Consider the following 16,842-nt stretch of genomic DNA (forward strand, 5'->3'; position numbering starts at 1 on the left):
TGTATGAAAATTGTTTGATAACAAATAGGGTTTCCTTTGCGAAACAAAAATTTTTTTGTGAAAAATAAAAAACCAGAACAACGTTTGAGACAATTGAAAACAACAAGTTCAATAAATTCTAGCATAATTTATTGCATATATAAACATTTGATACATTGCATATATAAACATTTGATTACTTGATAAGTTTGAAGAAATAAGTATGGAATATTCGATCGAGGGCTTAGTTGGAGAACGTTTTCTAACAAATTTGGCATGTCCACCTTTATGTTATTCACGTTAAAACAAAAATTTTGCGCGCACTTGTTGCGTATTACAATGGACCATCAATGAAAAATTTTGTTTCTCAAAGTTTTTTACAAAAACAAAGGACGCGTGTACTTGTATTGAAATTTCAAAATGAGAAAACAAAAAAAAACACATTCAGACTAAGAATTTTTTATCATTTAGATATCTACAGCATGACAAAACGAGAGATCGATTGTATAAAATTTGAGCTGTCTACCCTCCATTGTTATAATTATATGCATCTTGTGCCTTTCGTTTTGCTTGCGACTGTAAAAAACGTTGTTCGCTATGTTTCTGTCGGACGCCTCAACCGTTTTGATCGTTTTTTTTTTTTTTTTTTTTTTTTTTTTTTTTTTTTCTACCACTCATACTCTGAATTATCGTTACACACTGGAGGGACGAGCTCGCGAGTACTTTGTTACTTGTTACTTATTTTTCAACCCGAATCATCTCGGTATTTAAAAAAAATTTATTTATTGTTATTTAACCATAACGGAGGATGTATCATTTAATTTTTGTCGTCGAATGATGTATGGTTTTACAAAGGATATGTTAAGTCACTTGTGCAGAGAATATCGCTAATTATCGACATTACTTCTTTTAAATCGTATACGTCAAATTTTTAGTAAAAAAATATAATGCCGACAAGATTAATGATACTCATAACTTTGGAATCAAAGATGGAATGAAAGTCGAATCAATTGGGGAAAGAAGGCGCATGCTGCACTGCGAAACCAGTGAGAAAATTATCTTATCACAGTTACAATGCACGGTACTCGCCTGAGAAGGAAAGTATACAATAATAATAATAATAATAATAATAATAATAATAATAATAATAATAATAACAATAATTTTTCTTGGTTCCCATTTTTATCAAATTAATAACTATTTTTCATTCGCTTCGAACGAGGACTAGAATTGAGTACTTATCGTTAATGGGCTACAACGTAATAATACAACGGGGGCGTCTAGGCCTTATTAAATTTCGGCCTAAAAAGCCCTCTACGAAATAGAAAGTGAAAATTACAGAGCTAACAGGAGAGATTTTTTTCTTTTAAAAAGTAATTTGGATAAGGAGAAAAATTTATAGAAAAATTCATGGATTAGTGGGTGAGTAGTTTTCGCACCCATCTTGGGCTATAGAAATTGCGGTTTGTACATTATTTTTCTTTTTTTGTTTCTTCTCCAACATTTTTCATTTTCCGATGGCTTATAGCTACAATATAATTACATATACATTGACTCGAAAAATTTTTTTTCATTTCTAAATTTGAGGTATTGCCAAGTACATGCATTTTTTTGTATCCTGAATTTTATTTTCACATGTTAATTCTTAATTTAATCACTCTTCTTAATGAGTAATTGCGTATAGGCTCATGGAAGTCTCGTCTAGCTTGGCTAAATCTATATACTGCACGTACATAAATAGCGTTAAGTACACAAAAAAATTTTCAACTTACTCAACAAAATCATTTATTGGCAAGACTTGATTCCGGCCTGTAATGCAGCGATTTTTTTCTTAAGCTTTTCTTGCGTACATCTAGCCTCTAGCGTGCTTTCAACTGGAATCGAAAAATAATCAATGTCCAAGGCCGATACTTGTAACGAAATCTACATACAATTACATTTCATCTCGTATCATCACGAGTGATCCCCTATCGAAGATAAATTAACTAACACATATCACAGAATGCGTATATTATTTTGTCGCGTTTTGAAAGAAGAGATTACAAAATGAGAGGAAATCGGTATACATAATGTCATAAAATTACTTATGTTTGTACATGTAAAATGATCAAAGGAAGTAGGTACGCGAGACAAGGAGGATAATGGACGCTATGCGGCGGCTTAAATATTATCATGTAATTGTATCGTGAGAGGAAGATATTCATCTAGATGAAGTTTTTTTTTTTTTCGATTTCCACGGATCTTCTTTGCGCCAATCTGGATACATTTTATATTACAGGGTAAATTTCTTTGCTTCCTCTATAGAGCTTCAGTACTTTTATTCGTGTATTATACATTATCAAGCCGCTTTATCATTTCTATAATTAAAAAAATACAGGTAGTTGGTAATAATAATCATCATCACGTTGCAAATAGTTTTAATTACATAAAAATTTTGTGTACCTATCAGAAATGAACGACTGCAGAGCAAAGCTATCATCAGATCCAGAATGTTGCACCGTCCGTTCCAAGCTACTGATTGAGGAGAGTGTTGGTCACCTCAGAGATGGATAGCAGAGGACTCCCAGCGTCCGGTTTAGAATCTGCGAGGCAGACGTTATTGGCATCGCAGAGTTGATCGAGGCCTGCACCTGACCTGGATAGTGCGACTCGCTGCTGTTGTTGTTGGCGGTGGTTGTGGTGGTGTTGCTGTTGCTGCTGCTGCAGTTGTCGGTTGCGGACGACGTGTTGATGCTGCTGCTGCTGTTCCTGTTGGATGACGTCAGTTCCGTTACCGATGATAATGTGCTGCGACATCAAGCCATCATCACCTGTTACACAAGTCTTATATCCAGTAGAGATGTTTCGTTAATGTTTTTTTTTGTTTTTTTTTTTCCCTAATTTAATACAGGCGCCTATCCCGACTATACTTTATTAATTAAAAAAAAAAATAATATTAAGGAATATATATATATATATATACATATATACATATATACACACGTATACACAAGAAAAGTGCAATCGACTGTTCGAGATAGAAAGATATTTTGCATTATCCAGTGACACTCACTGAGACGCGTGCCGTGGTGATGGTGCAGTTGGATGATGGTGGTGATGGTGTTGGTAGGGATAGTACTGGTAGTGATGGTGTTGTTGTTGTTGTTGTTGTTGTTGTTGATGGTGGTGCTGTTGTTGTTGAACCCCTTGCCATACCTCGCTGCTAGGCGTTCCGTCGTTTTGCTGCTGCTGGTTCGCGTACCCGCTGCCACTTGCGTAATGCGCTGACGTCACGACCGAATAGTGCTGCTGTTGATGTTGTTGGGATGGTGGTGGTGGTGTTGGTTGATGGACCTTTGAGGTGAGGAGTCGGGGTGGACTCGGGGCTGAAGGCACACCTGGACATACGGGCGAGGTCCTCTTCCATTTGCAATCGCCGTTCATCGAGTTCATCTCTTGCAAACTCTTTAGTGGATCGGAACGGGCTTTAAAATATAAAAGGAAAAAGGGGAAAATAAAATTATCAAGTAAAGAGGCATATTCATTAAGTAAAGCTTCAAATTGACGATAAATTCTTACGATCCAGTGGAGTGCGAGCTGGGGTGGGTGGACTGTAGCTCCCATTGTTTCTGGGTGGCGTTCTCGACGTCGGTGGAGCGCCCCACATGAGCACAGTCTGTCTTAGAGGCTCGACACCAGGGCCAGAGTAAGCCTCCGACTTGACGTCCTCGATTTTGGGCGTGAGCACTCCGTTGTTGTTGTTCGTGGCTGGCGAGCTATCCGCCGAATTAGTCGAGGCACCCTCCAACGAGTGCCGGCTGCCAGCCCTCGCACTGCTCACCACGATGGAGACGGAGGACTCGGCGTGCTGCTGCTGCTGCTGCTGCTGTTGGAGAACAGGACTGCTCAGCGCGTGGTAGGCAGAGGAGCGCGCGTCGCTGTTCGAGTAGCCGTACTTTGGCGAGTCGGGCGTCGCAGCCAGCTGCTGGTGACTCTCGTACGTCGGAGGCAAGGACACGTCAATGAAGCCGTTATAACCCGTGGTCGCGTGATAATCCGGATAGTAAGATCCTAGCGGCCGGTACTGAAAGAGATTCTCCGTGGCCGTGAGGTACCTGCAACGTTGATGATATCCGACCAACCAGCATAATTGAACGTAAAAATATATAAACGACGCGCGCAAGAATTCCTTGCTCACCTGTTGTCGAGAGCCGTAGTGGGATATAGGGTCTGATGATGGTGATGATGATGGTACGTGCCGGTGTGCCCGATATAGGTGCCGAGCGTGGCGGCGGGATCAGTAGCGGCTGGAGGTGGTGGCGGAGCGTACGTGGCCGTCGGGTACATGTGACTGTTTAGATTCCCGTAAGCCGCGGCAGCAACCACAGCAGCTGCCGCCGCGCTACTGTCCGCCGTTAGATAGTCGACCGGAGTTACTCCCACGCCCACCGTGGCCGCAGTGACCGGGGTACCGGCTACCGCCACCGTCGCGGCTATCACCGGTCCACCAGTTACCGGCGAGAGAGGTGACAGCTGCTGCTGCGCCGACGAGTGGTGGTTGGCTGACGCTTTGCTCGCGCGCTTGCTCCGACAGGTCGAGAGAAAATCGCGCAGCTGATTCTTGTATCGTCGATTAACTCGCTGAGGCTGAGATTGCTGGGGAGACTGTTGTTGTTGCTGCTGTTGCTGGGATTGTTGGGATTGCTGTTGGCTGGTGAGCTGGGAGCCAAGGCACGAGCTACCGCCGAGACTGTCGCTGTCCGAGAAGTAGCTGTTTGTGAGGCCTGCGTCTAGGTAGCTCACCTTAAAGTCCATCGTGCGCTTGCCCAGGAGATCCCGGCCCTCCTCTTCCCTGTGGGATTTATCAACGAGATGAAAAAACAAAAATACACATCATGGTTTGAAGATTAATAAACGGGCACGCACATCAGAGGCCGGTGTGTACTGATGACAAAGTCGGGCTTGGAATTTTTGTAGACGAGTCTCGAGCTCGTCTGCAGCCACTGCCAGCCACCGTCCTTCGTTTGGTACCTGTAGGCTATCATACCCGAGGCCCCGGTCTTGAGCACTAAACGAGACAAAAATGGGGCGCATCAGCCGCTATACATGTGGGTAGCAATAAAAAATAAAGAAAGAAAAAGCCGACTATACTCACACTCCTGGTGTGCACTGGCGACGTAAGCGAGATCGTCGTAATGCACCAGGCCGTAGCCTCCGAGGTTGGCCAATTCCGAGTCCGAGTATCCGAGGAGGATTTTCCCGCGGGGATCCATAGAGACGAGGCCGAGGTCGAGTTTGTGCTTGCTTTTGAACATGACCTCTTTTTGGGGCACCTCGAGCAAAGAGGGCGGACCGAAGGGCGTGCAAAGAGCAAACAGAGCCAGAGCCAACTCCTCGGTCTTACGGTTCTGCCCGTGGAGTTCCTTCACTCGGCCTCGGATGTCCAGTCGCTGCGAAAATAGGGAAACGATCATATTTTGCATTTTTTATTCAAATCGAGAAACCTTGTAAACTCTCTCTCTCTCTCTCTCTCTCTTTCTTTGGAATAATCTTCCACTGTAATTTGTTTGAAAAAAAAAGACTACGACAGAAGCTTTTCCGAAATAATCCCAGAAATTTGCCCACCAACTCTTAATCAAAGAAACAGCAAACACGTATGTGTAATACTACACGCGCGAATCTTTTACCTTTAAAGCGAGAGCGAGGGGTGCCATTAAGGCCTTTTACGATTACAGTTTCATTTTCATAAACGTCATAGCTGCACGTACGGGTATATAGCCACCACCACCGCTCTCTTTTTTGCCAAGACAGCACAAACTACTACCACCCTATAGTTTTTTCTCCAGCTCCCGAGTAGAGCTATTCCGTTCCTTCTCTTTCTCGTCCTCCTCCCGCTATGTATACTTATGCAGAGAATAATTAATGTTTTGCCTCCTTTCGACTTTATACGAGTCCGCAGACATAGGATATATGTATGTACAACCTATAAACGCGCGGCTCAGCTCATTTGAATTCTAATCAAGGGACTCGCCGTGAGCTCATTAGTATTCATCGCACATTCGAATAAATTACCTTTTTGATGACGTGTAAAAAGTTTCGCGTAGACGTCTATGTCGAAAATTAAACATATTTTTTTCCCGTTATACCTATATTCGTTAAGTCTCGTACTCTACAAGAAATATCAAACAACGAAAATCCAAATAAAATAAAGTACGCGTATAATTATTAATACGATTACAAGATATAAAACGGTGGAAGGGGGGGGGGTAAATGAAATTTAAAAGAGAGAGAGAGAGAGAGAGATAACAAATTATGATTGGTAAATGTAAACGCGAGACGTTTTTTCCTCCTCGTACTCGTCCGCGCGTGGGCCGCTGAAATTATTAGTGTTGCAAGGATTGGCGAGAGTCGGCCCTTTGAGCCGCAAAGGGCGCCTGCTACTCCGCCTTAATTCGGGAACGACTAAAAAGTAAATAGTCAAGCGCCGCCGCAGCCCTCCCCTTTTTTGTCGTTTGCGGGTTACGTGTAGCTTCGCACCCTACAGCTGCTGGTGTTGCGGATAACGTGCCGGGTGTTCATCATCATCATCAAACGTTTTTGCTTTGTTTTTTTTTTTTTTTTTTTTTTTGTTAAATACGAGGACTCACGAGAAATCCCGACGTGTTGTCGAGGAGGCAGCGAAAGCGCACCGTGAAGCTGCGCTCGAGTAGGTGCGAGTGCTGGGGCACGAGTGCCTCGTTCAGGCTCAGGTTCGCGCTTTCCGCCGGCAGGAACGAGTTCCACATTAGCTGGCGCTGCAACTCCTCCCTGTCCTCGCTGTGCACCAGCTCGTACACACTCTGGTGGACAATGTCCGACTGCAAACAAAGTAAAAGAGATGTGATTAATCGATGGAAAATAATTCGGCTCTATTGTACCGGCTGCTACTGATGGTGACGGGGAGTTGGATGAAATTTTGTAGCAAGCCGTCACCGCCCATAGAGCAGAGTGGCGCAGTGGAAGCGTGCTGGGCCCATAACCCAGAGGTCCGTGGATCGAAACCACGCTCTGCTAGGTCCCCCTCGATCCTTGTGTCATTTTTTTTTTTATTTTATTTAAAAATTAAATAAGTATTTATTTATTTTAGTCAGTCCTTTATTCAATTCTTTAGCTCTCTCTTTTTCCTTTCGTTTCAATAATCGCTTCAATGCACTTTTTTTCTACTTACGGAACACCTTCTTTGATTCTGACTCATGTATCGTGTTTGCAGCTGTACAACCATACCGTAATATAAATTACTCTGGTATCATATTATAAGTAGATTTCGCGAGGTCCAATTTTTCGTCTCTATTGATATGGACAAACGCATACAATCGTCAACACGCACCCATTTGTGCATAGCCCTTTTATCGTATATATTATCATTCGTAATGATATCGATTTGAATTTCACAATTTGCACCACTTTACACGACCGTACACAGTATAATAAATACATCAGGTACGGATGGTTTGAATTTCAGGTATGTCTGTTAATATATTATCGCGAGTGCAATACTCGGCGGTCGACTCGATAAATTTATAATTTGAGATAAGGACTATGTAGATCGATAGACATGTAGGTATACCATGTTACGAAAGCTTTTGTTGCAACGAAACTCCCGACAATAAAATTATATTAACTCTCGCCTCACGTTATATATATATATATGAATGAAACATGAATCAATTATGATACGTATAATAACAATAATAATGGTATATACAATAATAATAATTGACCATGACGAATCGAAAGAAAGTGTGAGTGTGCGCTAATGTTTAAAGCTCGGCTTGTTAATGAATTTTGAAAAGGTCGGCGCTAGTGCAACTTGTACAAATTATACTTATGAGGTGTCTCTTGTAAGCATATATTTATTATAAGGCTTTATACCTGCTACCAACACAAGTATACACGTATAAATATATTGTACAATACGTGTGCATTCATAATGGCAGATAAGTATACAACACAAATATACTTATGGTCGCCCAAGACTCGTGGCTTTTCTATTTATTATATTTATTTGGTAGCCTTTCTTGCCCCCACCCCACTACTACGTATTTGTACCAAGCAGCCCGTGGGAGTGTAACTATATACTACAAAGCGCAGTGACATTTTGCATAAATGTATGATTCAGATATGAGCGAAAACTTTTTTTTTTGGCACGAGAGACAATCAAAGAATATATGATACCGATCTCTTTGGAAAAATGTGTGCCGATCTCTCGGGGTTTTGAAATATATTTTGTCAACGCGTACGTATACCTATAGTTGTTATCCATGCAGCACGCCTCGCAACATTGTTAGTATAATGTATTGAATTAGGAGCAGAAATAAGGGCTAAACTGAAGATGAAGATTTAAAAAAAAAGGAGAGAAAGCGATGTACAGGTATACGAGTGAGTCGGAGAGGATGAAAGAAAGAAGCGGGGCCGTTGAAAATTGAAAGAAATCCCGAGCCCGCAATAATAATTAATCCATGCGCCTCGCATTAATATCACCCCATGGAGAGAAAGAGAGAGAAAGCCGGTTGAGCTCTCAATTACACGAAAGAGTTATGAGAGAGTAGGTATAGGGGCAGCAGGTAAACAAAACAAAAGAACGAGAACGAATGTGCAGGTAATATACGAAGGCGCGCGTATATATAAGATGCCTCGCGGCTATTGTCTCTCTCTCTCTCTCACGTGTGTGTGTGTGTGTAGATTATAGTATACGTGGGTCTGTGTCTTCATTAGGGGCTATTAATTGTCAAGGGCCGTCACATAAGTCAATCGGCAGGTAGGTATAGGTAGGCATCACCATCATCGTTCTCTCAAGCTCGTCCCCGTCCTCCTGAGCCAATCTCTTTGTACACTGGTTGTTGGATACGTATATATACACGTATAGGTATACCAACATAATGTAGTAACAGAGACTCTCGAGTCCGATGGGATCTCCCTTCGCACGAATGAGGTGTGTAAAGCACAAGTGTGGAATTGATTGAAAGGATTGATAGTGAGAAAATCAGGTGTGGATGATGACTATGGATTTGTTAGCCATCTTTTCTTTCGGTACGTGTAATATATTTATTGTATCAAGAAACCCTCGAATACATATATACATATATATATATATATATATATATATATATATACACACATGTATATTATACGCTACCCCTCTGTATAGATAAATTAGAGTATGTTGTCAGGGAATCTTCATGCTTGTTTGTAATTTACTAAAGTTTGTAGTGTTGTATTACATTCACGAGTGATTATATAATATACATTATTTTATACTCTCAACTTAAACTACAGGTAATTAGATACGCATGAATGTACAATATAGGTAAACAATATCAAAGTTATACGTATACGCAGTCAAAAAATTTATGTTATTTACTTGATTACACAAATTACATGTCAACGTAACACAAAGTATGTGTATCTTCTTACTTAAACTAATATTTATAAATACACGAAATTTGTGTATGATAGCAGTTGGCTCATATACACAAGATTTTTACTACTCACGCACACCGTGTATATGTACATATATAATTATGATTCTGTTTCAAGCGCAATGAGTTTCAAATTATGTGGCTATCCTCTAAAATCAGTGTCTTCGAACGAAAAATAATCGAAAACTTTAAACCGCTACATCTCCATAAAAAATCTAAATATCGCAAAAAGGACGGGACACAGAGCTCGAATAAACTAGTAGGCTATTACCCAAATTTTACATTTTTTAATTCAAATTATCGAAATTGCGAAATCACTACATATTCAAATATTCCCTCGTAATTCCCTAATATCATACAGATTGGCTTAATATACCACACAGAGGCCAAAAAAAGGTAGCGGCTATTTTATAAATTTGAAATTTATAAACCTCAAATTATTCAAATTTTGAAATCGTTGTGTCTTTGTAAGTAAAGCAGATATTGCAATGAAAGACGATATTTTGTGATGACGAAAACAAAATAATTTGTTTTTAAACCGTAAGACTTTGGCTGCTTAAAGTGATGAAATACATTATTTCAAATACTGTAATGTTTAACATATTATTTTGTTATACCATAAAGGGCTCGAGGAAAGTGTAGTTCACAGTTGAAAATTTTTTAAACTCTTCAAAATGACATAAATTAAATGTCAAAATTACAAAACTTTTTTACTTAAAATAATATCCATACATATACGAAATTAGTGTATGATAACAATTGGCATATAAGACTGAAATCCACAAGATTTGTGTATTTTTCCAAAATATTTGTGTTAAATACAACTGACATACACAGAGTATATAATAGCCTGTTTAATTGAAAATAAAATTTTTCTCCTTTAAATCAAATACGAGTGTCAACAGTGCACGAAAGAATGACGTAGATCAGTTATAAAAAAAATCATCGGTACCGATATGTGCAGAGGCGAGAGTTATAATTTCAACGGCATGTAGCAACAAAGCCTAGCTTACGTGAGGGTGGAGGCGTATACAAGGTGATGGGTAAAAAAGTTACGTATGTATATATCAAAGCCACCTTGATAGCGTGACCGACACGTGTTGAACGCACAGCACAGATAGAAAAGAACGTATAGTACATTTTTATTATAGGTGTACATTTGCTGTTGTGTCGTGTGGCAAGTTTAAGTACCGCACGAGAGAAGCTCGACACACGATGATATGCCTTGCTATACTTACTGTAAATGTAAGGTACACGTAGGCGAAAGATCAACAGCACGCGTTCGCTACGGTCTCTCTCTCTCTCTCTCTCTGTCTGATACGATATGGAGCTTTTGCCATTCTCATACCTACTTGTACCCTTTTGTGAGGTGCAAGTAGGTGTATCTAGTGTAAGTCATACATACCGTGCGTGATGACAAAAGGGCTGCATGCAAAGATTCTCTTCTCTCTGACTGACATTGCCGTTACGCACCCACGATTGCGTTTACTATTGTCATCATCATCGCAACAATGGAGACACCCATACGAGTCTGTTTTATTTAATTTTTTTTTTTTTTTTTTTTTTTCTTTTTCTTTTTCTTTTTTTTTTCCACTCGACTCTATACGGAGGACTGAAATACGAGTTTTCCACCGTGTCTCTTATTGACTCTGGATTTCTCACACCACCCACCTGGATTTATCTTATCCGTTGTGCCAAATCGATCAAAGGTTGGATTTGTTATTGTGAAAGTATGAAAGTATGTATACACATATATATGTATATATATATATATATATATTTATGTCTATATGTATATATATTTACCTGATGGAAGCCTAGGTAACTCTCTATGCTGTGAGTGGCGAAGAAAACCTCCCCGTCGCAGGTCAGAATGAGCAAGAAGCCGTTCAACGCCTGTAATAATGAACAAAGAGTCAGCCATATCGTATACCGAAATGTAATCGCATACATGTATACATTATGTACGTACGTAAATATAATTACGTTTGTGTGATGTGTGACTCTAATGAGTGATTAATACTTATAAGTAATGTAAGTGTGGAGCACAAAATCCCAGCTAAAGCGCTAGCATGAGGGGTTGGGGACGGGGGGGGGGGAAGAAATAAAAGATGGACGTTCAGCTTCCATGTTAGAGAGGAGCGTCGACTGAGAAACGGAGAGGATCGGGGTGGGGTGGGGGTGTGAATTTAATCCAAGGGTACGAAAGAGAGAGAGAGAGGGAACTACTATTATTAGGGTGGCTAATACTGCTGCGCCTCTTATCTCGCATGCGCGTGGATGCTGGCCCCGGATTGGCTGAGAATCGAGCTGTCGAGTCGATAGTCACATGAACAGCGCGTAACAGAAAATGGGGGTTTATTATGGGTGCATGTACATTATATATTATGTACCCATTCAAGGAAATGGGTATACGTATGTTATACGCATGCACTTTCCAATGGGATTTGTCAATCCCGCCACCCTCCGATGGTATCGGTATACTTTTGTATTTTCCGTTACCTGCCGTGTACAATGTAATCTCTTTCTCTTTCTTGGTTGCGCTAGTATGTATGACCGAGAGAGAAACGATAAAAAACGCCGCGGCGATGGAGGTCACACTGTACGTACAACCTTTACATGTACACGCGATATCGTGGTATACATCAATAGATACAAATTGTATACCTAAGGAGCCTCGCTTAAACATATGGAGTTGTGTAGGTATACTTGTATGGATCGCTCAATTTTTCGTGCCAAGAGGAAAAGGGTCATATTCTGTGCAACTGAAAAGTCGATAGTGCGCAAGAGTAAAATTTATCATAGCAAAAATATAAGATGGATGGATGGATGGATGGATGGAAGTATTGTAAAATATAGAAGGCTCAAGTGTATAATCGAAATGGTGCCAAGTAGCGATTTATCGCAGGACGAGAGCAATAAAAAAATATCGACGAAACAAAGGCGTATCGTGGAGCAACATTTTCGATGCCACCATAATTACATATATATATATATATATATATATATATATATATGTATACTCAAGTTTGCAGGTGTACCTAAGCACAATACGAGAAAAATAATAATGTACTTGGTCAATCGGTATACCTACATACTACACAAGGGTCCCAATATAAATATAATGCATATAAGCAGTTTGAGTCCTCTTATCCCTTGTGTTTTTATCGGTTTCCTATCCCTTCACCCATTATAGTGCCCACGACACCAAAGTTTGTCTACTTAATAATACCTATACAGCTATTCATAGTACTTATACCGTACTTTGTGACCGTTATATATAGGCGTAGACATTTGATAATATTAATAATAACAATACTAATGATAATAATAATAATAATAATAATAATAATAATAATAATGATAATGATAATGATAATGATAATAATATGTAGGTCTCATCTTTGCGTGTCGTGTGGTCTAGTGTGCCCGTACACGGTCGCGTGTGTCGAATTGCAAGCACAAGTCGGGGCAAGCTTCTCACCTTGACTCTGGGGGTTTGTCGACTCCAGAGCCATGCAGCCAGTAAACCATCAAGAGAGTAGGGAGAGGAGGGGGGGAGGTAGTAAGAAAGGAAGAAAGAGTCAGAGTCGTGGCCCGGGGCAACCAAGCGCGCCCCCGTAGCCAAGGCAGCAGACCGATCAATATTACAACCTGTACCCACATATTGTATGTGTTCCTTTCTGCCCGACCAACTTGGCTTGGCTTGGTTGTACCTATGTAACACTACAACAGGACTATATATGCTTATACCCTATCGCTAAGCTAAACTTTATCCCTTTTCTTCCTTTTTTTGTTTGCGGATAAGTATATTTTTATTAAACACGTGTATCCTTACATACCCGCATGTACCGATTGCTAATACATTTACACTTGCGTTTTATTCGTTATACTGATTGCGCGTGTCTACAGTGTATAATACATTATGAAAACAATGTTGGGAAAACAAAATTTGCGCTCATCATAAATTTTATTATCATCGTTACCCTATGCCCAGACGAATTCATAAACTTGTACGAACATAAAAATACTTTCACTGTTGAATTTTCAAATTATTTTTATTATTAATGATTAAATTCTGATGATAACTGAGAGCTTGGAAAAAAAAATACACGTGTGTGTGTGTGTGTAACTGTAAGTTCACTCGACAAGTTTCCAGATACGAAAACAAACGAACAACCCTTACCCTCTCATAAATGTATCTGATGAATAATGTATGTATATATAATTATATACTGCACATGCGATTAAAATAATGTAATCTTTTGTTTTTCAATCTTTAGTCAAAAGGACGAAACAAATAAATAAATTGAGAATGAATTTTATAGGAGGAAATCCATTAGGTATATATTATATTTCCTCTATCCTCCTAGTTTACGTTAGTTCTCCCTTTTGACGCGCAATTTCCCACGTATATAGGTATACTCTTGCTATAAAGGACACAGGAGGTAAGGTATAATGAGTATATCGATAGCTCACGACAGCAACAGCAGCTTAATATATGCTCTCTCTAGCTCTCTCGTTATTCGCGAAAACCCATTGGTATAAGTATATACGGATGGACATTCACACGCTCCCTAAGTCCCTCATATATATACATATACAACAGAGCAAAAGTTGGAGGAGGAGGTCAGTACATTGCATCCCCATGCACTATTGTATACGTGTTGTACCGCGGCAGCAGTGGTACAGCAATAGTAGTCTGTGGCGGGATAATAATAATAATAATAATAATAATAATGATAATAATAATAATAATAATAATAATAATGTAAGCGTCCACTGAATATTTAATGGGTGATCTCGGGTGACTCCATAGAGAGACGAACCTGCACTGCATCGTGCCATTCGTATACCTACACCATTTATATATATATATATATATATATATATATATATATATATATATATATATATAAATCATCATTATTATGTACCTATATATATTATTATGCAACGGCTGGCAGAAGAGAATTCAACCTGCCTGTTTTTCTCTCAAAGTACATTTGCCTATACGTATAAGGTACGTACGTATATTATGTGTATACTTATACAGGTGAGAGAGAAGAGGTGTCGGATGAAAATGTCCCGGTCGAAGAGAAGAGAAGGGACGGGGAAGGGGAGGACCAATGCAAACACTGCGTGGACGTAATATATGGAGATGCTGCAGTGGTCGCGAGCGGAGGGTTCGGTTCCCAGCAGAGGTGCAAGACTCGGGGTAGGGGGAGGGGGGCATAGTGCAGTTTTATCGTTATACCTGTATGTGCTGGGCATGAACCGAGCCGAGGTGTGACATATATACTTATATACCTATCGGCGAAATTAATGGCCGCGATCGGTCCGCGTCCATATGCAGCATCGAACATTATAAAAGGGACATGTTTCAAGCCGTCGTCAGCAACAAGTTGAGAAAGACCTATCTCGCACTCCCTCGCGCGTTAGGACAGAGAGAGAAAGAGGAAACACGAGCGGGCCCATTGTACTTACAATACTCTCTCCCTCCTCCAAGTACTTGGATGTCTTTTTGTGGGCTGCTGCAGGTATGATGCTATATCTACTATATATTTATAACATCCAAGAAAGAGAGAGAAAGGGTTATTGGGGATAGCTTGAGAGAGAGAGAGAGAGAGAGAGAGAGACTCTCTGGTCACATTGCTGGCATCATGGTATTAATGCCGATGGCCGTAAAAAATAAATCAAATTGTGATAGTATACACGAAATAAAAGAAAAGACCGCAATGTGGTTAAAGACCCTCTTTGTTCCCCCTATATATATATATATATATATATATATATATATATATATATATATATATATATATATATATATATATATCCCTGTGTAATATTATATACGGGATGATGCCAATGTTTGTGGTTGGAAATTAGGCAAACAGCTGTGGCTTATTATAAAATCATTAGAGCTGAGCCCGCGATTTTACACGTTACACACATACGCAAGTTTCGTCCCGAAATTTTTTTTACTATACTGTATGGGTATACTTATGCGGTGATGTGTCTCGGTCATTAAAACGCATATGTTTATACATATACACGTATGTACGATGCAAGATGATACAACATTACCAAACGTTAAAAAGATGGTACTTAACTTGTTTGACTGTTATTATTATTATTATTATTATTATTATTATTATTGCAGGTAAAAAATACTTTGAATAATACATAGTTATGCATTATTATACCGATTCCCGAAACGTTGAACCCATAACATAATGGAGCGAGAAAAAGATTTTTTTTCTCAAAGAAGCGTCTGATTTTCTTATTTCTTCCAAACAAATACTAAATTGAAGGATGTAATGTTTTAGGTATATACATACAAAAACAATGCGTTCACAATTTCAAGTTTACGAGCTACGTCACGTACATCATCCCTACGGGTGTATGTGTGGGTGTGTGTCAGAGAACTGCAGCTGTAGCGCAATCCGCACGGCCGTATACAGTCGACGAGCTTTATGGCGCGGTTCCGCGTCCATATGTGCGTGTATATATATATATATATATATATATATATATATATATAGGTATCCCGGCCCATCTTATTAAGCTACTCTCTCATCCACCTTATGAGCATAAAACGCGCGCGCCTCCACATCCAAGCCAAAGCCCGCACGTAAAATATGGTACAAGTGTATACACACACACACACACCCGCATAATAATACGAAGCAAATAATATTATGATGGGTGCGCAGGTACATTATAATAAGAGCGTAACACTGCAAAGGACAAAATAATAAAGGCACAAGAAAATCTCTCTTGCTCCAAACTTTTTTTTTCCCCGCTACGTATAATAAGTATGTAAGTATATAATATTATGCACTCGCATGCCCCAGACACATTAATATCCCGATGCGTGTATGTGCAATTTATATGTATACACGTTAAACGTGGACACATTACCCACACACGTGTACACGTGCTTTGCGGTGAGAGGTAAGAAAAGGAGGTGGTGAACCTGTTCGGGGCGATTTTTAATCATCGAACGAGGGGGATTTATCGTTCATTATTTGCGCGATGGGATATTTATCGGAGCGCGAGGATTTATCGGGAGCGCCGCAGAGATTTATAACTGCACGACAGAGAAGGAAGAGAGAGACGGGCCTCCCTTGGCGATGCAGAAATTGGGCTCTCGATCGGAATTGAGAGATCAGGGGTGCGGCAATAGGGCTACTCTTGTTGTGAAGATGGTGATGCCATGAGATTGGAAAATAAGGTTGTTATTGTTACCTGCAGGAACATTTCACCGTCTAGGTGCTGGTGATCGTAAGCGGCCAAGGCTGCGAGCTCGCGCGCCCGGTAGTGCGAGTCGTGGTGCGCGCTGTCTTCTTTGCCTTTGCTCATCGCCACTGTAACAGATATAACATCACAATCAAACACATTTTTCTTTCTTTCTTTTCTTTTT

The 16,842-nt window shown here is 40.0% G+C and overlaps 1 protein-coding gene and 1 non-coding gene across 2 annotated transcripts in view; one reads left to right on the top strand and one right to left on the bottom strand.

Moving 5' to 3' along the window:
- Positions 1-112: 112 nt before the first annotated feature.
- The window catches only part of ss (aryl hydrocarbon receptor spineless), a 67,089-nt gene continuing 50,359 nt past the window's right edge, over positions 113-16,842 (bottom strand). The window contains exons 3-12 of the mRNA XM_089595129.1: positions 16,668-16,786; positions 11,223-11,312; positions 6,606-6,815; positions 5,114-5,408; positions 4,885-5,026; positions 4,157-4,810; positions 3,538-4,073; positions 3,175-3,443; positions 2,422-2,802; positions 113-2,336 (exon numbers count right to left, since the gene is read on the bottom strand). Coding sequence (XP_089451255.1) covers positions 2,491-2,802; positions 3,175-3,443; positions 3,538-4,073; positions 4,157-4,810; positions 4,885-5,026; positions 5,114-5,408; positions 6,606-6,815; positions 11,223-11,312; positions 16,668-16,786 — 2,627 coding nt within the window. The 3' untranslated portion in view covers positions 113-2,336; positions 2,422-2,490. The remainder of the gene's footprint in view (positions 2,337-2,421; positions 2,803-3,174; positions 3,444-3,537; positions 4,074-4,156; positions 4,811-4,884; positions 5,027-5,113; positions 5,409-6,605; positions 6,816-11,222; positions 11,313-16,667; positions 16,787-16,842) is intronic.
- Positions 6,940-7,011, top strand: TRNAM-CAU (transfer RNA methionine (anticodon CAU)). The gene has a single exon. It is a non-coding gene; the product is annotated as a tRNA-Met (tRNA).

Source organism: Copidosoma floridanum, unplaced genomic scaffold, assembly GCF_036245765.1.
Source record: "Copidosoma floridanum isolate Cflo_tuat_1 unplaced genomic scaffold, Cflo_Japanese_pri ptg000025l, whole genome shotgun sequence".
NCBI lineage: Eukaryota > Metazoa > Arthropoda > Insecta > Hymenoptera > Encyrtidae > Copidosoma > Copidosoma floridanum.